This window comes from Nyctibius grandis, chromosome 6 (genome assembly GCF_013368605.1).
Source record: "Nyctibius grandis isolate bNycGra1 chromosome 6, bNycGra1.pri, whole genome shotgun sequence".
Taxonomy (NCBI): domain Eukaryota; kingdom Metazoa; phylum Chordata; class Aves; order Nyctibiiformes; family Nyctibiidae; genus Nyctibius; species Nyctibius grandis.
Genome location: NC_090663.1, coordinates 53,322,865 through 53,348,140, shown reverse-complemented (window position 1 = coordinate 53,348,140; position 25,276 = coordinate 53,322,865). Strand labels below are relative to the sequence as shown.

General features: G+C 42.5%; 1 protein-coding gene across 1 annotated transcript in view; it reads right to left on the bottom strand.

Moving 5' to 3' along the window:
- Positions 1-24,619, bottom strand: part of TNKS (tankyrase) — a 148,241-nt gene extending 123,622 nt beyond the window's left edge. Inside the window, exons 1-2 of the mRNA XM_068402666.1 lie at positions 24,094-24,619; positions 10,674-10,898 (exon numbers count right to left, since the gene is read on the bottom strand). Of these exons, the coding sequence (XP_068258767.1) occupies positions 10,674-10,898; positions 24,094-24,592 (724 nt within the window). The 5' untranslated portion in view covers positions 24,593-24,619. The remainder of the gene's footprint in view (positions 1-10,673; positions 10,899-24,093) is intronic.
- Between the last annotated feature and the right edge of the window lie 657 nt (positions 24,620-25,276).

The following is a 25,276-nucleotide window of genomic DNA, read 5'->3' as shown; positions in this document are numbered from 1 at the left end:
TATATCCCAAGCTGAAAGCTGCTTTAAGGATAAGTGTTCATTGCTTGGTCCCAATTTCACTTTTCTCTGAACGAATTCACCTTTCTACTTCAAGTTTTATTCAAATAAATGTCAGCTATAATCGTGACATCCCACTTGACAGATTAAGAGCCCTGCTTTCCGTGTCCTTGAAAAGCAAAAGCAGCCACTGAGGCAAATCAGGTCAACAAGCAGCATCCTAAGAGGAAAAAGAACTGAGGAGAGTTAAGAGAAACCAAAGACTAATTTCAATCTCCTTCTGCATATGCTAACCATTTCTTCCAGGGGAAGTTTGGGGAAAAAAAAATCCTGGTGGAAGTCAGGTTATAGACTGCATGTGGAATTAGCTATTTGGCTATCAGAATGCGTTATTTGCCAGTGCACTAAAATCTAACACTCAGGAAACAACATAAACTGAGGAGTCTTAAGAGTTTTTTCTGAAACAGAAAGGGTGCATGCACAATCAAAACGAGTTTCTCTTAGCACCAGAAGAAATATGCATTCAAGAGATTCAAACCCTAGCAGCAGTTCTCAACCCACCACTCAGTAAGGTAAGCACAAGAAGGGAACAAGAAAAAAAGAATAAAAAAAACCCCAAACCACCAAACAAAACAACTGTCACAATCCAAGAGCACAGCCTTTTCCAGGCTTTTCCACAGGTGAACTTCAGTGCCTACCAGCTTTCAACAGTACACAACTTGGGGATGGTATCTTAAGTCACACACCCTGTGGAACACACACAGTAACATTTTGATGCGATTAAGAGCTGAAACTCTTAAGATTAAAGAAGCCCCAACATGCCAAATAACTTTTGCATATTTTGCATAAAGCTTGAACCTTGTGCCAATTTTGTAAACTCATCATTAGTCCACAGCACAGTACCAAATATTTAAGAAATAAAAGAAGCACATGAAATCTTAGGGATACCAAGCTGGTAAGTCCATGAAATTATGGCTAAAGCTACAGGTTGGCCAGAAGACATGGGTATTCTCAAAAATTCTGTTTCTGAAGTAAACATCATGAAGCTAAGAATACATTAAGTTCAAGCAGATACAGAGCTCTACTAACAACTGACTAGCTAGCAGTACTACATGTATCTGTCCTGGAAAAACTTTCCTCAGCCACTATCTTAGACCACACTGTTATGTAAAACAGTCATATTGCTTTCTATTCTTAAAAGACAGAGCTATATCCATTTGTCCTCCAGTCCCAAAACTGCTTACCGCCATGCCCTGTTGATACAGAGCAGTACAAGTCTTATCCTATTTAGCATTAGGTCCTTGACAAGCAAATATCCTACACTGCAAAAATCCCACAATCTGTCAGGTAAGATAACATCAGTGTTGTGGGTCTCACACTAGGGAAGCATGCCATTACATCATTCTGAGTAGGTTCCTCTCCTGGGGCACACCTGTGTCCTGCACCGCCCTTGTATCACCCCAAACAAGAAAATAAAAACAAATTGTTGCAGACAGTTCCTCTTGGCTGCCTTGTCATACACATTTAGTATCCAATATCACAGCTATGTCAAGAGCACAGTGCCTAACCAAGGCATTACTCAGTACTGCTTGCTTGGACAAGTCATCAACAAAACATGCAGACTACACAAAGCAGCATGAACAGCAGGATTCATATCAGACACTTCAGCCTTTCCTAGAAAGGAATAGCTTTGTCTAAGCAGCATGGTGTGTTTGTATAAACATGGAAAAACAACGAATTGCTGGAGTATGGGAGTCTATGTTCATCACGAGTCCTAGCTGCATGAAAGACTGAAATGAAGACCACACAGAACAAGACACAAGCACTCAGTATTTTCAGTAGGCTTCAATCACCTGTAGTTCCTTTTGTACACTTGCTTTACATTGCAGAAAGACCGAATCACTAAAAAAAGACACCTTCCTGTGTTCACTATATGACAAATATTTAATTGCCTGCACATTTTTACAAGTAAGACCTTTATATCCTACAGTAATACGTTAATCGATGTTTTCCATTAGTCTGAGAAAACATCCGATAACTCTGCTAGAATTGGCCCCGCTCATTGATGCTTTAAGAGCCCCACATTTATCTAGAGATTGTTTTTTTAACCACATATGGACTGCATTAAGACCACATGGTTCCTCTGAGAAGCTAAAAGCAGATATTGCTACAGTAATCAGAAGCATAGTCTCATAAGATAAAGTATTTCTGAACAATATTTAGAAAGCCACCGTAAACTGGTATCAGACATCTGAAAGCAGTTTCAGCGTCTGCAAGAGCAGTACCTGTTCCATTACTCTGTTCTGGGAACTCCCTCTTCCCCTCCCTCTCAATTTGCTAATAGTTAACATCAGTACTTTTGAAGACCTTCCCATAAACACTCCACAGCAAGTTTTCCAATAACATGTTGCATATTATCGTACCACTTCCTTTTCTGCAAGTAACCAGATTCTGATCTAATCGACACTTGTAAAAAAACATCATAAAATGACACTTTTCTTGTCCTCCACAGATTCTCCTGTGCCAAGCAGCCAAACAACGCAAAAAGACTAGTTTTCTTGATACCTGAATTTTAGGAAAGAAGAAATAGAACTGGGAAAAAGTCTAAAACCCACGGACAGGTTATAACATATTAACTGTCAATACAGTTCAAACCTAACAGAAAGACAGCTTCCAAAATGTACACAGCGTATGAAACCCAAGAGAAAGCAATCCTCCTCAACCTATTTTCATGAAGTTGAATTTCAATCAACTTTTAGTAATACAAATACCATAACATAAATATGACAGCCTTAAGGACTGTAAGCAACACTGTAACATGACAGGTTTTACAAGCCTTCAGCACCACTAGTTCCACATGTGAAAACACAAAGTCGTTTTATTGGCGTAACCCTGTAGACAAGTCTTCCTCACCTGAAGTAAGGCTCATTTTCACCCAATTTGTACAAAGCATCATCCTCTCTGCTATCAAGTTTACTGTCGATTTTGTTTCTGAGGAGCATTTAACCTCAGGATTAATTCAGCTCAACACTTGGTTCTCTCACAAAAGTGTTGTGGTAGGGCACTTCCACCTCATGTCAATGATCCACTTGTTTCAAGGCTCTTGGCACTCCGAGACCTTTGTCAGGCACACATGGTGACTGACACTGCTCACGGAGATTTCCTTCATGAAGCATCTATTACAGCTACGCTTGCACAGATGCAAAATCCCAGCAGAAAGGATTCCCTGGAGCCTTTACAGCAAACAACCCACTTCATTTTGGCAGCTTTTCCCATAACAGTAACTCCTGTGGACTGCACTACATTAACAGACCTGCCTACACATAGATGCCACATACTGAAGAGGTATCGAAGAGGTATCCTTCACATACAGGAACTGATAATCAACTTCCCTCCTGTCCTTCTGCCGAAGTCCACCAGGGAGCACTGCAGTTGTGTATACCATGGTAGAGCATCCCAAACTATTTTCTGTAGTTACTTTTGACAAGAGCCCTGTTGTCTCACACTCCAGTCCATTGTTACTATGACAACAATATTACAATGCCTCCATATTACCAATGTATGATTTCAATCATGGGTTCCTCCACTCCCCCAGCTCACAAAGAAGGCAGCCTTATTCTCAGGTCCCTTTCAATAAGGGAAGTCTGAACTACAGACTTATACAGTGGGAAATGTAGTAAGATTCAGCCCAAAAAGCTCTCATTTCTGTGATGAATATTAACATTTCGAAGCTGATGTAGCTTAAACAAGTGGTTAGAGGACATGAAACTATTTGAAACCATGAACAAGAACTCCAGTGAGAAAGCAAAAGCATTCTTCCACTCAACCTAAAATATGGAATTTTTATCCTATGGTTTCTACCACGCAAGCTTCATTTGAGAAAGACCCCATGAAGAAACAGTAGGAGTAGACTTAAGCGTATTAGGTCTTTGAGCCACTGTATATGCACAGGATTTAAAACCAATTGCTACTCAAAGAAGCAGGGTTCCACACACATGCTGTCACTCACAGAGCAGAAACAGACCAAAAGAATTCATAACCTGAATAGTCTGATGAGCCTGCTTCCACAACAAGAGTTCTGGCTTTGATCAGCGAGTATCTGAGTAATAAATATTATTAAGAATAGCCAGGATTTTTATTTTGCGTATCTGGACAGATAATATGCAGATGCTGTTAACCAGGACTGCTTGGCCTTAAGCATATCAAATCACAAGGTACCTTTGCTCTGTACGTTACTGTTAACTGCAACCAACAGACAGCATAGCTCCCCACTGTAGGGCCTAATTCTTGTTCTCCTAATGGAACAAAACTCATGTTTCTGGTACACAAAAAGAGTCTAAAGTTCTTTATATTGACCTGCAGCTTAAAAAAAGTTCAAATACAAGTCATTGCCTTCCCACTGCACACTATGAGTAGTCAGTAGCAGTAGCGCTCCAACTCTGTAGTTCAAAAGTCAAAGCAGGAATATTAACAATATTTAAGAATCTTCTGATACAAACAGCAGCAATAGTTAAACATTTTGCGCAAAGTATTTGGAAGTACTCACTTGAGAGCAATTTCCAATGATTTTACAAGCCTCTGAACATCAGATTCCTGGGATGCCTCTTTGAATCTAAGCTTCCTTCTAGAACTCCAGCTCTCCCAGAGAGCCTTTGGGAATTCAGCACCTCTCTCCAACAGACAACATGCATAACCAGCTCTCAATGTACCTCAATTACCAATATCCCCCTCTAACACTTAGTAAGAAGCTACTAGTCTTTTAACAGGCTTCTGTCAATCCAGCAGCTAAATCTATAGTCATTGTAATAATTTTTCTGTTAAGATGTTAAAGCTTCTCCCCCTCACCTCACCCCAGGCCCATAAAGAAGTGGCTACTGCACAATTTTGCTCTTTGATAGCACTTCCTGTGATTTTTTTGAACTTTTCAGGTAGTAAAAGCAGACACGGTTCTAACTTTTAGAGCAATACAGTTCCTCTGCTTGGAAGGCAAAATGCTTTTAGAATTCTAAAATCTCAAGGGACAAAAACATCGTAAATCGTAATAACTTTACTATTTGCTGTACATGCCTTCTTTGCAAGGTGACCAAACAGACAAGCAGTTCAATGATAGGGCAAATTACCATTTCTACAATTCCTTTAAGGTTTACTGTGCACTAGGTCTACCCATAAACTACCTTTCATAGATTTTTAATGCTAACAGAAGGTTTATCTGCCCTGCATGAAGGGGTCACGTCATATTCCCTCCACATATTTCAGCCTAAAGATAGGTAATAGCAGAAGGTAATAGCTAATGAATTCTTCTCTTCTCCTTCCCCAGTGGTGAGGAAGCATAGCAGGGTAAGCAATGTTTTGACATGTTAACAAAGAAATATTTAAATAACAATGATTCCTATACTAAGGACAGGAGCTGTATGTTGGAAAACCTGCTAGATTAAAAAAGTTTTAGTTTGCTTGCTTGCTGTATCTTTCAAGTGCAAAAAGCGTAATGGAAAAAAAAAAAAAAATCAACTTCCACAGAAGTTCTCTGGTCAATGAGAGAGACAAATGCAGCTTGACACTACCATTAGCGATTGCTTCATAGCTCTGGGACAGTAAATTCATCATGCCACAGGATCTTTGCAGGAAATTTTATAACTAGCCCAGAGGAAGCCAGTAAAAACACTGGTGTAATGTCACATTAAGTAATTAAGTAATTTGTGATGGATCCTTAGCACTGCATGGACTAAAAATAATATTAAAAAACTTCTACAGTTTTGTACAGTGTTGAAGAGAGCTTTTCGGTAGTTATAATTTTTTATTTGCCTAAAATTACTAAGTACGCTCTATGTTCAGATATATAAATCGTGGTATCATCATAGAAGATGCTCACGGTTTGCATATTTGTGAAGGATGCCCTTAAAAACTAAGCAAGTGTATGACATCTGAGATCACTTTTAGGCTAGCAGTCCTATAGTTCTCACAACGCTTAACTGGAGATCCACCTGAAAAAAATGGCTGCAGGAACAACTACAACCTCTGCAAAAACAAACACAGAGGAAGGCAAAGCAAGCCTGGACAGACTGCATAAGCACAGCTTCTATAAGGTTATTTTTAGCCTAGTTTTTTAACAACAAAAAAAAAACCCACAAACCAAAAACTGTCTGTTGCACAGACACACAGTTTTAAAGGAGCTATTACCACCCAGGAAACACCTTGGAGCTACTCTCATTCAGTGCTCAGCAATCAGAAAATCAAAACAGAAAGAACATTAAGTTACTCTATAAATCTACTACATCCAGTTTTAATGTCTGTACACCCCACACCAACCCCTCAGCCTTAAAAAAAACCCCAAACAAACAAACAGAAAACAAAACCCAAAACCCCAACAAACCAGAATATTCAACAGAATAACACAATGGAAGACTAAGTTTTTCAGCTTGCAAAAGAGACATCTGAGGGAAGAAAAGATAGAGGCCTATAAAATCACAAAGGATACGCAGAGTGCAAATAGAAATGACTATTCACTACTTCTCACAGAAGTTCTGAATGGCTTACAATAAAAATCATCAAGAATAACGTTTTAAAGAAAAGGAAGGGTTGTTTTCTTCCTGCAAGACTATTAAATTGTAAAATTCTCTTGCCACAGAACACCTTCAAAGCCAAAAGTATAGCACCATTTAAGAAGTGATTAGATGTATCCTTCAAGAATTTTGTATACCAATGGCTCTGCAACACAGTTCAGATGCAGCCTCTACTTTATCAACTTCCTAAATTGCTGATTGCCATCGGAAAGAAGGATACACTCAAACCATTCGTAGTCTCTGTGCATCTGATACATGTCATTGTGGAGAAAAGTGAGCTACATGGATCTTTGGTCTGACCACAGTACAGATTTTCAGATGAAGAAACAGATCATCCTTTCTCCCCAGCCTGATCTGCAGAACAGTCACTACCCTGACTTCGCAGCATTCCTCCAAACACACTTTGCAGAGTTCACCATGCATTTGTTATTCCATGAGCAAATGCGACACTGAGGAACAAAAACACTTTTCATTAGCTCTAGAAGCAGTCTACAGACATTGAAAATGCATCTTCCTGACAGATAAAGCAATCCTAGAAGCCACAAATACTGGAGAACACTATCTAACAATTGGTTTTAATGCTTCAATACATTCAGTCCAAAAATTGATTACATATAGCAAACACCACTTTCAAATGCATTCAATTACTTAAACAAATCTGCAGTGACTAAATATATCATAAGAGATGGTCAGCAAACCAGCTGAGCACTGCTTACTATCTTCCAAGGTCTCCTACACTTGCAGACCCATGACACAAAAGCAACTGTCATCTAAAAGAGCCACAGTCCATATTCCTCCCAAGCTCAGCATACTTGCTTTCTCTCCCTTTAAGTTCCTACACTGTCCTATGATTGTAATATGCAATCAGTAAAACAGAAGCACAAGAAATCATATCAGTCACTTGCTATCTTACAGTTTCCTGGAGTAGGAGTCTGTGCATTGTCTGATGAGTTTTCATCAGTTCATGTACACTTCTTATTTCCACATAAGCTTCCCAGTGGCAGGGCTCGTACCTAACAGTCTAAACTCAGCTGTACAGCTGAGCACTCACAGTGCTTTTAGCATAAATATGCACACTGTGTTCCAAGGCTAGTGCTAGACACAAGAGCACTCTACTGTTGTAGTGTGATCACTACCTAGCTTTTGCTGGTCTTCCCACTCTGCTTCAATGCTTTGAGTTTTCCTCCGAAAAATCATTATTCATGAATGTGCCGCGTTTCCGCACTCTGTTCAATTATCACTTTGTCTCTTTCTGACCTGTAAAGCGGCCAGAACAGCATTCTATGCTAGATATGATAAAGAAAAGATGCAGACTGGGGTAGCACAGAAGAATGAAAGGAGAGAAGATAAATTGGAAAATTCTCTGCCATTACATCATTTGGAGGAAGATGCCAAGAATAGGTAGCCAAAAACGAGGCCATATGACTAATTCCTACACAGTCTATTCCTTTTCAGACAGGTATCTAAGTTCAGCCATAAATCCTAGGTTATGCCAGAAATTTCAGAGACTGTTCTTCAATTAATGCTTTTTAAAAAGCATGCCTTGCTTGTTTAAAAAGGAACACTCTAAGAATGGGATTTTTTTTTTTTAAATTACAGGACAATTTCTTCCATCGTATCTGCTGTAACAGTCTACACTTAAGGTGTAAATAGCAGTACTGTATAATATATCCCAGAAAGCTATTCAAGCATTCCTAGTCAGAATTCGTGCCCTATTGTTCCATTATCCCTGCATATAATGTGTTCCTTCAAAAGACTTTGGGATAAAATCTGAAGACCTTAATATAAAAATTATATATAAAGCCATTGAAAAGAAACAGGAACTTACCAAAGACAGCAAAACATGCTTGCCCACTAGATATAAATTGCAAACAAACTCACTCTTTGTCTATACTCATGTCCTAGCAGTTTTATGGAATCAACTAAATACCAAAGAAGCATCATACTGACACATATTAAATCTAGCCACTGGTGACTCTGCCTTCAGTAATAATTCTAGCATTGACAGACCAAATATCTGACTGAAGTACTACATACATGCATATCCGTAACTAAACTGAGCACAACAGCATCATGCTTACTTGTTTAAAATAAATTAAAAAAAAAAAATCCCAGACTCCAGTCTGCCTGCAAGGAGCTTTGTAAGGAGAACTGCATCTAGTCCTGCAGCCCTGCTCAGTGCTTCCAAGGAACCCTACAACTGCAGTGGACAGTAGAAGAGCTTTGGGATTTGACCAGCACCACATGCAGAACATTTTATATATATAGATCATCCCCTTCGTCTAACATCTAAGGGTCACAGATCTAACCTGTGCTTGGAACACAGAATGAAGTTCTGTGTAATACAAGCCATAAATTTGATTCTGTACTTCCTTTCACCAAGCCCACAAACTTCTTGCTGAATTAGAGTACATCTTTAAAGGTCTCATCAGTTCTTTGATTATGGAAATTAAATCTAAATAATCTCAAATTACTGTCAGTATTGTACATCAGAATTGATGTACCACATAAACTGCCGCCTTGATCTGACCTGCCCAATCTCCTCCAAAGAGCACCACAGAGTCTTTGACAAACCACCCAAAGCTACACTACCCATACTGCCTCCCCAAATCCTAAAACCTTCTGTTGCAACCATCTTTCATCCTATCAGCTATGAACACAAAGGTGTGCTGCTGCACCCCCTCCTGCTTTATAACAAGGTTTTAAAAGACTGAGCAAGACAAATCTTTTCCAAAGCAAGCAAACCCAGTCAGCCTTTACAGGGGTAAAAGAGCCTCTTTCTATCAACCTTCTCCCAGGCAGACTCCAGCACTGAACAGACCAAAGTAATTACTTCCTTTAAGTCACATACAAAACCCCAGTTACTGACTAGAATTAAGCTTACTTTTCCATTCACCATTGTCACAACACACTGTTATTGGGACCTACTATATCAGTGGATCTATTTCCACAGTACTGCTGCATAGTCAACTATACTCAGTAACTTCTGTAGAATATTTTCCATATGTTTTACCTCACACACAGAGATGAAATGAATGAAGTCCATCACATTCCTTGTAAAGAGAAGAAATAGACTAAAACTTATATTTTGGCGTTTCCTCCAAATTTCTTTCCCTCAATCTTTGGTGGTTTTTTTTTTTAAGTAATGACATAATTATTGCAATAAAGCTAATGCAAAAACTTGCCCTGTAAGTTTTGTAGCTTTCTCTGCAGGAGTTTTATGTAGTAAGTCTTTAAGCAAATACATATTACCTGAAATTCTGAAAATCATGTCTTGTTATCTGGATAACATAGAACAAATCTCATGTTCCTAATCTTAACCGTGGTTCCTAAAAATCAAGCTTTTCTTTCCACGTTTGATAAAAAAACACAACGTTGAGCAGACCATTTTATTCACATCAGTAGATGTGAGAAGAACCAGCACTGATGAATAAGTTCAAGGAACTGATCTGAGTATAAAAAATAAAAACAGAAGTTCCCATTTAGAAAAAAGTAATACTAAGTACCCTGAGAAAAACCATAAAAGTTAAAGACACCCTGCCTGAAAAGCTCTTTATATGTTCTAGATACATTTAAAATTATTGAAGTGTTCAATTTTATTCAGAATTGCTTTGGCTCCAGACTACAGCACACACACTGAAGATATATAACCACTGTGAATAACAGTATCCTGTAACTTGTATTTGAAAGCTCCAAAGGACTAATGAGATGTTTCCCCATACTGTATAGAATGAAAGGTTAACCATCTTCCTAACCACTAAGATGACATATAGAGCAGCCCAAAAAGCAAAGACTACCTAGTGAAGCTAATTTCCTTGAGAGCGACCAAGACAAACTTCCATATTCAGATTTTTAATATTGTAATTTAACAGACGAGGAGACTTTACTCAACCTCCCTAGGTAAGTTTTTCAGGTGCAAGTTCAGTAAAGCCTGCATTATACACCATGAAAAAGTTAGTCTTTAATGACTATCACTATACCTACCTGCCAGTTTAAAACAAGTTAGCTGTTAAGAATAACTAATATCTTTCATCTCAAGTCCAGCACATAAACAATTACAACTGCACAAAACACATATCTGGCAAAGTTTCAATATAAGAAGTGATGGACACTTACCAATACACACATCTATCTTCCCCTTGATAGCAGCTTCATGCAAAGGAGTGTAGTTCCAATTGTCTCTAGCATTTGGGTCTGCCCCTTGACACAATAACAGGCTAACCACTTCAGCATGACCAAAAGAACAGGCGTTGTGAAGGGGTATCAGCCCTCCGTCATCACGAGCATGAACGTTGGCTCCTGTCTGTAGCAAGTGCTCTACAACATCCTTCCTTCCAAAGCCTGTAAGAGAACATATTCCTGTTCATTTGTCTGATAAAACAACATGATTCAGTATTTAAAACTGTTCACTCTTAGTCTAGTGTACAGACATCAAATGATATTATTTATGTTCCTCTTCCACTTTTTGGCTCATTTCACCATAAATTGAGACTATATTCACCTGCTCAAACAACAGTTGGAAGATTCACTTATGCTTATGACAGAGGTGAACAGTTATATGATAATCAGCCTGACTGGCTGACACTCTTACCTCATGAAGAAGTTCTACATAGGCTTGCCATTCTTTTTCAATAAAAGCTTTTTATTAGTTTTAAAAATTTAGTATAATCTGTATGTACCTATGCAAGCATCTTACATACTACCTCTTGATATAGGTCCTCAGCTTGGAGAACACCTCATATTAATGAACACCAAAAGAAACTGTCAGTGCTCAAGCAGAACAACCTTATCTCAAGCCAAACTACATTCTCACTCTTTTACAAAGAGTCTGATTACCTCCAACTGACAAACTGACAGAGACTAAGAAGTTACAGAAAAGTACAAATGAGACCTCAAGCTGGGAAATAGTGCCTCAGGAAGGTCTCAGCCTAGGAATGCAGCCTCTGTAATGGCCAGGGAAAACATCATCATAAAGCCAGCATCATTAAACTAACACACTACAAAATCCTGTGTCAGCATGCCAGGCCCTGACACCTTTAGCTTATTGCCCACAATGAACCGAGAAAGGTTCTAGTGCCCAAATGTGCGTCCTATTGCCTCGAATGCATTAGAGCAGCAGCCTCCAAACTTTTTTGACTGTGCACCCCATTGCTAAAAAATTTTTTGAGCATGCACCCCCAATATATCTATATATTTATAAATATCATATACGTGCGCTACTGTACTATTACGTAGATTATACACATACACAAAAATAAAAATTTTAAAAGGCTGAGATAAAGATGAAATAAACATTGTTTTAAAATTTCTATTGTATTTATTAATGGTACAAAATATATTTTCTTCCTGCACCCTAATGAATTATCTGGTACACTCCACTTTGAAGACCACTGCCTTAGAGGACAGGAACAAAAATCAGTTATCAGGCTCAAAAGGGACAGTTTGAACTAAAACACAAGTGTTCATTTTTTTACTAGGTTGCATCTCAAAGGTTGGATTGCATTTCTTATAAACCTCAGGGCTAAAAGCAATATCACTGGAGATCTTAAAAGACTGCCACTTTAAGAGTTATTGTGTCTTCTGGTAATCATGGATACCAACCAGTTTAAGTATGAAGAATCCCACATATATGAACTACGCTTATGAAAAAGCTGAATTAAATGCTGCAGCAAGTGAAATTCCATCACAGTGGTGCTAACTGGCAGCTCACAGATTATATTAACATCACAGATCAAAAACAGAACTAAAGACATTATTTCCCTTCTATAAGGCAAATACAAAGCTCAAGGGAAGCAACAGAGAAGCTATCAGTTCTCTCCCAGGTGATCACGTAACTCAGCCACAGAGAAACGCTGCTCAAACAGTGACAGAAATGATTCTCAAAAGTCAGCACCCTCTGTGGCAGGCAACTCAAGCATGAAGACTTCTCAAATCGGAATATTTTACCCCAGAGTTGCAGTCCCCGGAGAGGACCTCCATTTCAATGAGTTAAGCCCCCTTTTTGCAAGAGTAGTGCACTAGTTACAGCCATGCAGACATAGGGTGCAGAATTAACACGCTTTTCCCCCCACAGTCCATACGGTGAGATCTCTAAGCCAGATCTAGCAGCTTTGCATCCACACTAGCTCATCTAGTTAAGGCTAATGTTGTAACTCAACATCCAGCTTTCAGTCAAGCTGCAGGCTAGCCATTCTGCAGGAATTTATGCTGCCTCCTCAGTGAAGCACAGAGTCCTTCAACACCCTTTCTTGCAGAACATAAGCTTTCTAGAAGCTGACTAATACTATGGTTAAGGCAGGCAGGGCCAAAACAAAAAGCCCCTTTACCAAGGCACATCATGGTTTGAGAGTTTTGATGACAGTTTAACAACATCTTTATTTTTGCCTAAAGCAGCATTCTTCTATGAGATGCAAGCAGGTGGAAGAACAGTTTGGGGAAGCCATTATGGATACACACACAGAGGCTCACATCTAGTACAGACTGTAGCAGTTCACACCTCTGTTAATCCTGTAGGGCTCCAGTTAACAAGTACAGCCTGGTTACTTTTGGATAGCTGTAAGGATTCCCCCATCCACCCTATACAGAGCCCTCAGCTCTCGCAGCACAGATTCTGTTGTCAGAGGATGTAGGGAGGCAACTAGGAAAGCTAAGGCCTCCTTGGAATTAAACCTTGCAAGAGAGGTCAAGGACAACAGAAAGGGCTTCTTCAAATACATTGCAGGTAAAGCCAACACTAGAGGCAATGTAGGCCCACTGATGAATGAGGTGGGGGTCCTGGAGACAGAGGATAAAAAGGCGGCGGAGTTACTGAATGCCTTCTTTGCCTCTGTCTATACTGTTGGAGGCTGTCCTGAGGAGCCCCGGACCCCTGAGGCCCCAGAGGAAGTCAGGATAGAGGAGGAATCTGTCTTGGTTGATGAGGGCTGGGTCAGGGACCAATTAAGCAATCTGGACATCCATAAATCCATGGGCCCTGACGGGATGCACGCGCAGGTGCTGAGGGAGCTGGCGGAAGTCATTGCTAGGCCACTCTCCATCATCTTTGCTAAGTCGTGGGCAACGGGAGAGGTGCCTGAGGACTGGAGGAAAGCGAATGTCACTCCAGTCTTCAAAAAGGGCAAGAAGGAGGACCCGGTAACTATAGACCGGTCAGTCTCACCTCCATTCCCGGAAAGGTGATGGAACAACTTGTCCTTGGTGCTCTCTCTAGGCACATCAAGGATAGGGTGATCATTAGGGGCAGTCAACATGGCTTCACCAAGGGGAAGTCATGCTTAACCAACTTGATAGCCTTTTATGAGGACATAACCCGGTGGATAGATGATGGTAAAGCTGTGGATGTGGTGTATCTTGATTTCAGTAAAGCGTTTGACACGGTCTCCCACAGCATCCTCGCAGCTAAACTGAGGAAGCGTGGTCTGGATGATTGGGTAGTGAGGTGGATTGTGAACTGGCTGAAGGAAAGAAGCCAGAGAGTGGTGGTCAATGGGACAGAGTCCAGTTGGAGGCCTGTATCTGGTGGAGTCCCTCAAGGGTCGATACTGGGACCAGTTCTATTCAATATATTCATTAATGACTTGGATGGGGGAATAGAGTGCACTGTCAGCAAGTTCGCTGATGACACAAAACTGGGAGGAGTGGCTGACACATGGGAAGGCTGCGCAGCCATTCAGAGAGACCTGGACAGGCTGGAGAGTTGGGCGGGGAGAAACTTAACGAAATATAACAAGGGCAAGTGTAGAGTCCTGCATCTGGGCAAGAACAACCCCATGTATGAGTACAAGTTGGGGGCAGACCTGTTGGAGAGCAGCATAGGGGAAAGGGACCTGTGGGTCCTAGTGGACAGCAGGATGACCATGAGCCAGCAATGTGCCCTTGTGGCCAAGAAGGCCAATGGCATCCTGGGGTGTATTAGAAGGGGTGTGGTTAGTAGGTCAAGAGAGGTTCTCCTCCCCCTGGCCCCTGGTGAGGCCGCATCTGGAATATTGTGTCCAGTTCTGGGTCCCTCAGTTCAAGAAGGACAGGGAACTGCTAGAGAGAGTCCAGTGCAGAGCCACGAAGATGATTAAGGGAGTGGAGCATCTCCCTTATGAGGAGAGGCTGAGGGAGCTGGGTCTCTTTAGCTTGGAGAAGAGGAGACTGAGGGGTGACCTCATTAATGTTTATAAATATGTAAAGGGCAAGTGTCATGAGGATGGAGCCAGGCTCTTCTCAGTGACATCCCTTGACAGGACAAGGGGCAACAGGTGCAAGCCGGAACACAGGAGGTTCCACATAAATATGAGGAAAAACTTCTTTACAGTGAGGGTAACTGAACACTGGAACAGGCTGCCCAGAGAGGTTGTGGAGTCTCCTTCTCTGGAGACATTCAAAACCCGCCTGGACGCGTTCCTGTGTGACATGATCTAGGTAATCCTGCTCTGGCAGGGGGATTGGACTAGATGATCTTTCGAGGTCCCTTCCAGTCCCTAACATTCTGTGATTCTGTGAGATGCTGGACCACTGCAAATTACAAGTTAGCACTGAGCAGATACCAAAGTGTGTTTTCCTTAATACATGGGGCTAAACAGCAGTTCAGCAGCTGCTCCACAAGCTGCTGAGCCACACCAGCTGCAGGGAGGGGCCCACAACCAGGCTGGCACCCCACTCAGCAATGCAATTTTAGTCTATCATGGCAGATAAGTCCAAGCTTTCTGGTCCATTATATACTGATCACTTCACATTAGAAATTACACTACAGAAATGGAAGTGTGCAAATCAAAACTGGTATTATTAAAAGTGATACTTATTTATCACGACAAAACCGCTACCAGAAGACACGTTTTTCTTAACTGAACTGTCAGCAAGGTCATTGCTACTGTAAATCACTGCAGCTTCTAGCACGAAAACTGATTTGTTTGTTTGTTTCTGTTACAAAACAGTAAAGGAACATCACCTGTAAGTCTTCAAATAGAAAATGACAGCTTAAGGGGGTACAACAGCAAACAAGGGGCATCTGGTCCCACAGCAGAGCTAGCAGGCCTAGGACATAAATACCAAGAAGCAAGCCCTCAAGGTTCCCACATTTATATTGTTCCTTTGACTGGCAAAGGAAAATTAATCAAGACAAGAATTAGAAAAGGATGCTTTCTACTAAACAGTAAACCAACATATTTTATTAGCCTTTAGTTTTTACAGACTAAACTATGAAAAACAGTGCTGAAACTGCATGAGCATCTGCTTTATATATACTTCTTGTCTCCCAAGGAAAACCAGTGCCTGAAAACCCAGATTCCTTTTCAAATTGTTCAGTGTTGTGATTTTCAGTACTACACACATACTTCTTCAAGGTGTTGCTGGACATGGGGTCATTGATAAAGGTAACTTTGGAAATGCCAGCAATAAACACTTTACAGGTTTTGGTGGATTAGCTCTTCTGTTCAGTCCTCAAAAAGCACAGTAAAGGTTACTGTGATTTTACCCCACCAGACCACGCATCCTTCAGAGAAAAAGTAACCAATTATGGGCACCCACCACCACAGGCAAACCTGTAAAAACTTGAATTGACAAAGTGCCAGAAAGTCTTCAAAATGATCACACGACCCAATCTGACAAAGCAGTTATAATTACTGAAACTCCTGCAGTGTCGAGGTCACCTTTTGTAAAAAACAACAGACACATGCCAAGCCGTTTGTGACAGATGAAGCACATATAATTCAGTTTAAACTGAAGAAACCGATGTGATGTCATGTCATTTAAGATGACTTTTAAAATCCTACTCTTGTATATTTCCAGTGCAACTTTAGTTTACAAAGTCTAAGGAGGAGTTCCCAAGAAAGGACCTGTAATCAAAGATCCCAAAAGGCAATCAAACAGAAGGTTCCTAAAGAAAACATCCAAAACCAGGGTAACTATGGAGTCGCATTTAAAGGCCTAACACACAAGCTTGTTTTGACGAGCTTCACCTGCCAGCTTCCAAAGCACACTCATGGGCAGGGTCCCTTATCAGCTTGGGCTATTTCACACAGGTAAACCACATAAGCTTTGCCCTCATTTTAGCTTCTTTACACAATTTAGAAATTTCAGGCAAGTTGCAGTACCTCAGAACACATACTGTCCAGGAGAGAAAGGAAGCAGTAATACCATCATAAAAAGACAGTAGCAAGAGAACATCTGACAATTGAAGGGTGAAACACTCATTAGTCAAACCAAAGAAAAGGCAAAAATTCAGAATAACTGACAGGCTTTTCATTTCTCCAGTCATCTCACAGAAACAACTGAAGACTAAGGCTTGGTGAAAGCCAGAAGATGGACATAGCTATGACAGCTTTACATAAATCAAGAGAGAGGCAGACAATTCACAGAAAACACCACTCAACTAGTTCTTTGCCAATGCTGTATTCTTGCCTTTTTCCAATTTATACCTGTCACTTTAGGCTGAAAGTGAGGAAAAAAAGGCTTTAGGTATTAAACTGGAGGCTTGAAAATTAAGCTAAATAAAACTTTTAAATGCCACCAGAGAAGACAGCACACAGAGACACCACCAAATGCTTACTACTATTGCCAAGATCTGTCCTACTCCCTCTTCACACTCTGCTCCCAGCCCACAAGCTGATCCTGTCCCATCTCTTCTTGTGGCATTGAATCTAAGTAACAAGAGGCAACAGGGTGAGCAGGCTGAATGACTGATGAGGGAAGCGATGCCAGGAAAGCAACAGGAGCATCAGTTGATACCCTCTGTTACATGCTCTGGTTAGGGCTTCCACGTTAAACCTGCATTCAGTTAGTCATAAGCTTTCCCATGGTAACAGTTTACAGACACTTGATTACTAACACTCCCAGAAGCTACATAATTCACTGCCCAATTTCAAGACTAATTTTCAGAAAGTTTGGTAAAAAAAATAACAAAAAAAATATGGATTTCCCACTAGAATCAGAAGAATGCTTTCCACAGTGAGTACAATCCACCAAGTAGCCAGTTTGATCCGTTTAAGTTGTACTGTTACATCCACTGCCCAATAAATGTAACTTGATCACAACATAGCATGAACTCCTCCAAACGCCAATTCCAACCTCTGTAAAGCTGCTGTTATGTGCAGAGTTTAACTTGCCACATGGAAGACTTCTAACTTTCACTAGGTGTTTTTCCTCCTTCTTTCACTTGCTTGCTCTTAGGAACACGTTGACTCCAAAAGGAGTTAAATTTTACAAAAGTGTATAATCATAGGTTAAGCATACCTGCAGGTTTTATTGTGGTCTTAGGCAAAGCAGGAAAGATGCTCTTTCTAAATGTAATTCTACTTGTTAGACCACTAAACATAGCTCATGTGAGAACATAAGCCCTTGAAGTGGAGATGCACACATCTTAAGAGACACACAACCTTTTGAGAATGGTTTTAAACTGTAAGCAAAGGGTGGAAGAAGTTCAAGCTTAGTCACTGCACATCTCTCTGCTTTAGTACTACACACTCTGGGACCAGATTTTTTCCCCAAGTCAGCTCTTCCCAAAGCCACCAGCACTTCTCCCACTTCCCTATGCAGAACACAGTTAACCGAGTGATTTAACTAAGTAAACTGAAGAGCCTGCAAGCTGTGAAAAAGGGCACCTGGTTCAGTATTATTGAAGGTCTGAGATCTCACATTTATATCCTCTTGCAAATTCACTCAAAGGATTTTAAATGGAAAGGAGATACAACACATTGTACAAAGTATCGCAAGACCATTCAAGAGAACAAGTTACCAGTCCCAAAGAAAGCAAGCTGAACTTCCTAGGAAGTAATACACTTGTAACACTAACAGAGTTCACGTCCTACAAATGCTACAAAACCATAAAAGAAAGAATTCCGAAGTCAAACCCAGTAATCTATCAATTCATCTTTTTACGTTAAAAAGTCTGCATTTTGCAGGCTCCGAGCCTGTAAGGCTGCCAGGATGTTTCCTAATCGACTACACGATCTGCACTCTTCATTCTATCCATATGAATCCAGCTGAAAATTGTTATCACCCCCGCTTTAAGTTGCACAAGGCAGAATTAATCAGTGACTTAGCTTTACAAACAACTGTCTGAGTAAGGTCAGACTTCTCTTCTGTGGCAAGGACATATGAGACAACTACAACAAAATGAGTCAGAGTAGTTTAAGAATGCTATCTCAAGCAAGGCTTTCCAGGGCAGTTTAAGCTAAGCTGTTGTACATTGCACCATAGGTGGAGTGGTTAATTCAGGTGTCTCTGCGTAGAGTAGAAGTGCATAATAAGTTGTCAACTACTTCTTGCCATTTCCTGGCTCTCCCTCAAGGAACACTCAGTAGCCAGTTATATTAGTTCTGCCTCCTCAGTTGCTTACACACGTTGAAGCAGCTTGCATTTTTATGACTAACAGCTTGCTAGTTGACAAATCAACTTGATCAGCTCTCTTCTTAAACTCTGACCCCTGACTATTTTCCAGCCCAAGTGAGATCCCTTTGCCTTCAGGATTAAAGTTGTGTACTCCAGAAGTTTTCCAAACAATAGTTATATATGTTAGCCTTCATAAAAAGATTTAACTTCCAACAGTTATTACGAGTGATATCAAAACCGTGCTTACAGAAAACTACTTTCCCCAAACAACTTTTTGCCATCACTATAGACCCAAGCAGAAAGAAAACAAGGACCATCACTGATGCTCTAACAAGTCACCTTAAATGAGGTTTCTCCAAGCCTGAGCTTGGGCTGATACCACCAGGAGCACTTTACCCTGTGACCCCAATTCCACACCTTCCAAAAGCCACTCTGGAAACCTCTACCTCTTCCTCAGTACAGAAGCAGGAATTAAGCCACGGTTCAGCAATTGCTATTAGTACTCTCTATGTCCTTGGGTTAAACACTAGAAAGAGAATAACTGTAAAGCTAAAAGAATGCATTGCCTAAGAACTTGAGGGGCTAACTTCATGATACAAAAAAAAAAAAGTTAAACTTCTCATTAAATGGGTGTGGAACCGGACAAGTTTATGACTGTGGCTATTTGAAGAAATTAGCTGGGACTCAGCTTATTTATATCAGGTCCATCCACCTAGTCATTTCTGAAAGACATGCTATTACTAATGATTTATCAGAAAGGCCCAGGCCTAAACATATGAATCAAGGTGTCAGCAGCAAATACAAATACATCCTTTTGTAAGGCTAAACCTTGTTTCTGAAGGTAAGAAGCAAGTCCATTACCAAACCAGCTCCTACAAATTCTTGCTGGCTCTGGGAAAAAGCTGCGATTTCAGACAAAAGACCACAGGACGACTCCTCATCTAGGCATACCAGAGGTAGAAAAGTCTTGGAAAGCCAACCTTGATATGCGAGTGCTATAAATGGAGGATGACACTCAAAAAAAGAGCCATGAAAGCATCACTGCCAACCCGCTTCAAACACAAAGGACCAATACAGGCACCCCCGCCCCCGCAAACCACAATGATTTACAGAAAATATGTAGGCTGAGAGTGAAGTCCCACTCTACCCCATGCAAAGCAAACCTAAAATGTGGCACGTTATCACATAGACTGAAATGATGCCACAATTTAAAAAAAAAAAAGTCAATAACATTCCCCAAAAGGAAAAAAAATATCTACCTCTCACACATAGGCAGAACAACCAACTCATTTGGTTATGCTGGCTAAAAAGGTATTTTGTCAACTATGCGACAACATCACCAAAAGCAGGATTATCAAGCCAGTTTACAAGAACAAACAGCACAGGCATAGCAAAATTTTTCAACTAGTGAGGGACATATAACACAGTAAGGATGTCCATAATCTGGTGAAACAACAATGACAGTAAGTCAAGGAAAAGAGCTAACACATCTTTAGATCAAAGAAGGAGTGCACTGGAAAGGCAAGGGAGTGGAATAGTTTGTCTCATTCAATGCAGTTTGAAGAAGAAAACCATTAAGCAGAACACAGGATATTCCAGTGAAGAGGGTGGAAAATACAAGAGGAAGCAAGTCACTTTTAATATCAGTTAACACTCCAATTATTCAGTGGAACTCCTTACCATAGGATGAGCTTCTACTGACATGTAGAAACCAGGTCTTGCTCAAATAGTTGCTGAGCTACAAACTGCAGGAAGACTACTCAAAGAGGTATCATATATGACAAGGGCAAGTGTATAACTCTTCCCTAGACATCTGCTTTTGGCCACCAGTATGGATAAAACCTTGAGCCAAACATGCCTTTGTTCGTGCCTAGCACAGTTGCTGTTTTATTTTTTTTTGTAGTTATAAGCAAGCTAGTTTTCATTGAAAAAAATGAACGCAAAAGCTATGACTACATTAAAATACAAAAAGAAATTAAGTGGAGGTATTAAGGTCACTCAATCACTTTCAAGTCTTTCAAATCTGCTTCTTACTCTGATTCCTGGGTGGTGCAAAAGCCTGCATTGGTACCAGAGACCCAAATATCCTGCAATCCACACAGCAGTCAAGACACTGCTGAGTTTTCCTCTTCCCAAGCACATGTATGTACCTCTATAGAAGAATCCCTCAAATCACTTGCAAAGGAAAAGCTGAACACCACACATCCTGAAAGACTCAGAATTTCAAGAGAGGCTCTGCTAGAATAACAGTCCAGTTGGAGGATGAAAGGAAAGTGATCCTTTGTTCAACCTCTTCCTGCTTGACAAGAGAGATCTCTATCACCCTAATACGGCCTCAATATTAATTTCTGCCTTATTAATAGCTAACCAAAGCAGGTCAGAATTATTCAGCACACTCGCTGACATTTCAACACAGAGCTGAAGAACCCATTTCCCTTCATTCAGACCAACTGACAATTCAGATATCCCAGATAAAGAAAATCTGGATAACACTGTTGCTTCAACTTGATGTGGCCATGCACATTTTATCTGGAAGTGGATAACAGACAGATGACTCCAACTTCTAGAAACAGATTTAGATCTATCTGCAGCTTTTTAAATAATTGATTGCAGAGCTTTCAGTTCTCACCTCATCCCCAGCTTACGTATGTGCTAAGGATTCTGAACACTCTCAGAAGTCACCCCTTTCATCTTCCTTCTGCCATGAGAAACGAGACAAACGAGGTGATTTTGAAATCACAAACCTCACAAAGCTTAAGGAAACCTGAACTTAGTGCTTTTTACAAGAAACTAGAATAGGGAGGTTTTCCTTCCCTATTACAGTGAAAGTAACTTAACTGCCTGGCATTGCTGCCAAAAAGGACGTCTGAGAAAACCAGACCGCGATAACGAGAAGTCAAGTACCCGCGGCGGGGGGGAGGAACCCAGCTACCCCCAAAACTGGGAAATTAAGAAGAAATTAGAAGAAGAATTCCTCTATCACAAATCACAAGACCAGAAGTGGAACTGTCTCTCTTGTCATTTCAGAGTTTAGCTTCAAGAGGTTTGAAAGAAGCAATTTAAAACATTGCATATTGCACTCTCCAACTCCCATTCCCCCCTAGTGAAGGCCATACAATTCACACTTAGGTATGGCTCATAAAACATGAGCTATTATCCGTAACACAGCTTCATACACACAGCGGACTCCTATGCTCATAAGCAAACAAGTTTTATTTCTCCTTTTGCCCACGAAGGAGGAGGAGATCAAATCAACACGCTGCATCACTGGCAGATATACACTGCCCAAGATCAGCTGCATTCAAACAACATGCTTACGTGCCTTTCCCAAATGCAAGTCCCCAAGATCTCTGTAACAGGAAATCTGCCTAATGCTATTACATGTCAAATCCATTTTGACAGACTGCAGTGATCTGAGATACAATATGTATGGTAGATAAGGAAAGTCCTTAAACCCAGAAAAACAGATAAAGGAGTTAGGTACGAGAACTTCATCTGCTGTTTTCCTTGTGCTACAAGGAAGCACCTTACATTGCTACTACAGTAACATCTTATTAACATGATCAACTTTCAAAGCCTTATCCCCTTAAGTAAGTTTTGTCCATTTCTTCTCTCACCAAAGTACAAGACACCACTGCAGCTTGAGCACTACTGTTTGTATTAGTGCTGAGGCTACAACTTGACATCTTAGGGTTTAAGGGGAAGCAGCAAGGTCCGAATCCAAACCAAGCAGAGCAGACTCAAGACAAGCCTTCCAAAACATTAACAACTTCATGCACACACATGCAGTTGTACCAGCATTATGTTCCAGGGTTCACTACAATTAAGTCCATCTCCGTACTCCAGGAGTTCACTGTTTTAAACTCCACTTGCTTAAGGTTGTGCTTTACTGGTAGAGCTCAGTGATCAGAGAAGAATAAAAAAGAAACAGCTCAAGAACAAAAGTTCCCTTAGGGGCACGGTGAAATGCCACTTGAATTTGAAAATTAAAACAAACCCATACAATTTCAGAGAGTATTATCTGACTGACAAATTGAACACCACTATCCAGAGTTCCAGGCAACACTGTGCCATAAAATGTTCATTTTTATTATCGACTTCAACACAGTGCTTTAGAGCCATATGCCAGTATTTAAATATCGGCCACTCAATACAGTCTTGTTAATTATCTTAATTCATGTGTACTAGTGCACCGCTTAAAGCCCAAACAAGATCTATGCCCCTTACTACATAAGGTCCAGTCCCGTAACACTGTGGCACGTCAGGAAGCCCTCAGACTGACCACAGACCTAGCAATTGTGCAAGTCCTGAGTTAGGGCTAATGATTTAAAACATCTTCCTCATTTTACTTTTATTGTGAAATTCATGTGCCCTGTGCACCCACTGAAGACCATGCCCTGTACAAAATGTTCTCTTTATGGACTACACTAACCTATAATAGCTATACTTCCTAGAGGTAATGTTTACTTCTAGTTAATGTAAACTGTTGGACCCCACTGTTAAGTGCTTTTATGACATTATTTCTGATCACACTGATATCTCTTCTCTGCACTAAGAGGCATATTCTCTCCCGGACACATGTATGACTTCTATCAAGTTCAGATGTTCCACTTCACCTCTTTCCCCAGCCCACTCAGACCACACGAGATGCAGAGATCAATCAGCATCTATACCCAAACAAAAGAAAAAAAAAGTTACAAAGCACAAGGCATCAACTTTGATTCCTAGCAAGTCTACACACATCACAGGGGTCCCGGACTTTCAAGAGCTACTACAATACACGTGAAACCCTTCACTTCAAGCCAACTGCCCTGAATTCCAGTTTCTCACTTCCTAAGCACTCGTGCACAAGTTTGCAGCCTATGTGTCAAACACAGAGAAAAATATCTGTACTTTTAGATCACACCGCCTCCCTTACACCTCCAGGATTCTCTCCCACTTGTTTCACCCAAAGGAAAGGCATTCTTCCATTTTATGAGGGGAGCAAAAAAAGGAGATTTAACAGTCGACTCCCCACAGTCTGGATCAAAATGCTGCCGGGGAAGCGTGCTCACACTCCTCTCAGCTTAGGCTTGAGTTCTCCCGACCCACCGAGGCGCTGAGGTCCACTCTCACAAGCTAGGGAAGCTACTCCTGGGCAGCCAGGTCGGGAGCTGTACCCTCCTTGTCACTACCCTCGCCGGGAACGGGAGGCCGGACCGGCCCCGATCCCGGTACCCACCGGCGGCGAAGTGGAGCGGCGTGGACTTTCGCCCCGCCATGTCCTTGGCGTTCACGTTGCCCGTGTCCACCAGGCGCTTCACGCGCGTCACGTCCCCATTGCGGCAGGCCTCCAGCAGCTCGCGGAAGGCCCCGCTCGCCGCGCCCGGGCCCGCCGACTCGGGACTCTCCGCCGCCGGGCTCGACGCGACGGACGACGATGCTGACGAGGAGGAGGACGAGGAGGAACTGCTGGAGCTGCTGCCCGAGGCCGGCGGCGGGGCCGGGACGGCGGCGCCCGCACCCTCCGAGCACTCCGGGGCCGGAGGCCGCTCCGCGTCGGGGGGAGCCTCGCCTTCGGGGCCGGCCAGGCTATGGCGCTGCGCGGCGGGGGCGAGGTCGGCCGGCGCCAGGCTGAGGCTGGGGCTTCGCGGCGGCGAGGCGGCGGCCGGTGGTGAAGCCGGCCCGGGCGGCGGTGGCGGGTGATGGTGGTGCTGGGAGCGACGCGGCGGCGCCGCCATCTTCGCCCCCCGCCACCCCCTCTCGGCCCCCGTCACTGCGGCAACGGCGGCAATCCCCGCCCACACTTCCGCCTGCACCTGGCCAATCGTAACGCGCGGCGCCCGGACGTGACGCCCACGTTATAGCGGCTGGGCGGGGCGGGGCGGGGGCGCAGCCTCACCTGGACCCGCCCCACGGCAGGGCAGCGGCTCGCGCCTGCCTCCTGGGGGCCGCCGCGTGCGGGCCCGCCGGCGTGGGGCGGGGTGGGGGCGGAGCCCGAGGGGTCCTGGGGGCGGAGCCCTGGCAGGGGGCGGAGCCCTGGGCGGGGCCCCGCCCAGGAACCGAATCCCCGCCGTGGCTGCCGGTGCCGGGAGAGGGGGAGGCGGGGGGAGCCCCGGGGCTGGGCCGGCAGGGCCCCCGGTGTGACCCCGGCCCCGGAGGGGAGGCCGGGGGGGAGGCAGCGTTCCCCTCCGCTGTTGCCGCCGGGCAGCCGCTGTGGGGGTGCGGCAGCCCGCCCGCGCGCCCGGCCCGGCGGCACAAGCCGGCTGTAAAGTGGCGGTCACGGCAGAGGCGGGTGAGTTACCCGGCCGGGAGAGCTTGGCCAAGCGCTCGCTATCCCCGCTCCCCGGCGAGCAATCCAACCGTCAGCGCGGTTGCGTTCCGGTACGGCTCCTTCCCCAGAGCTGGAAAATGATGGAGCGAGA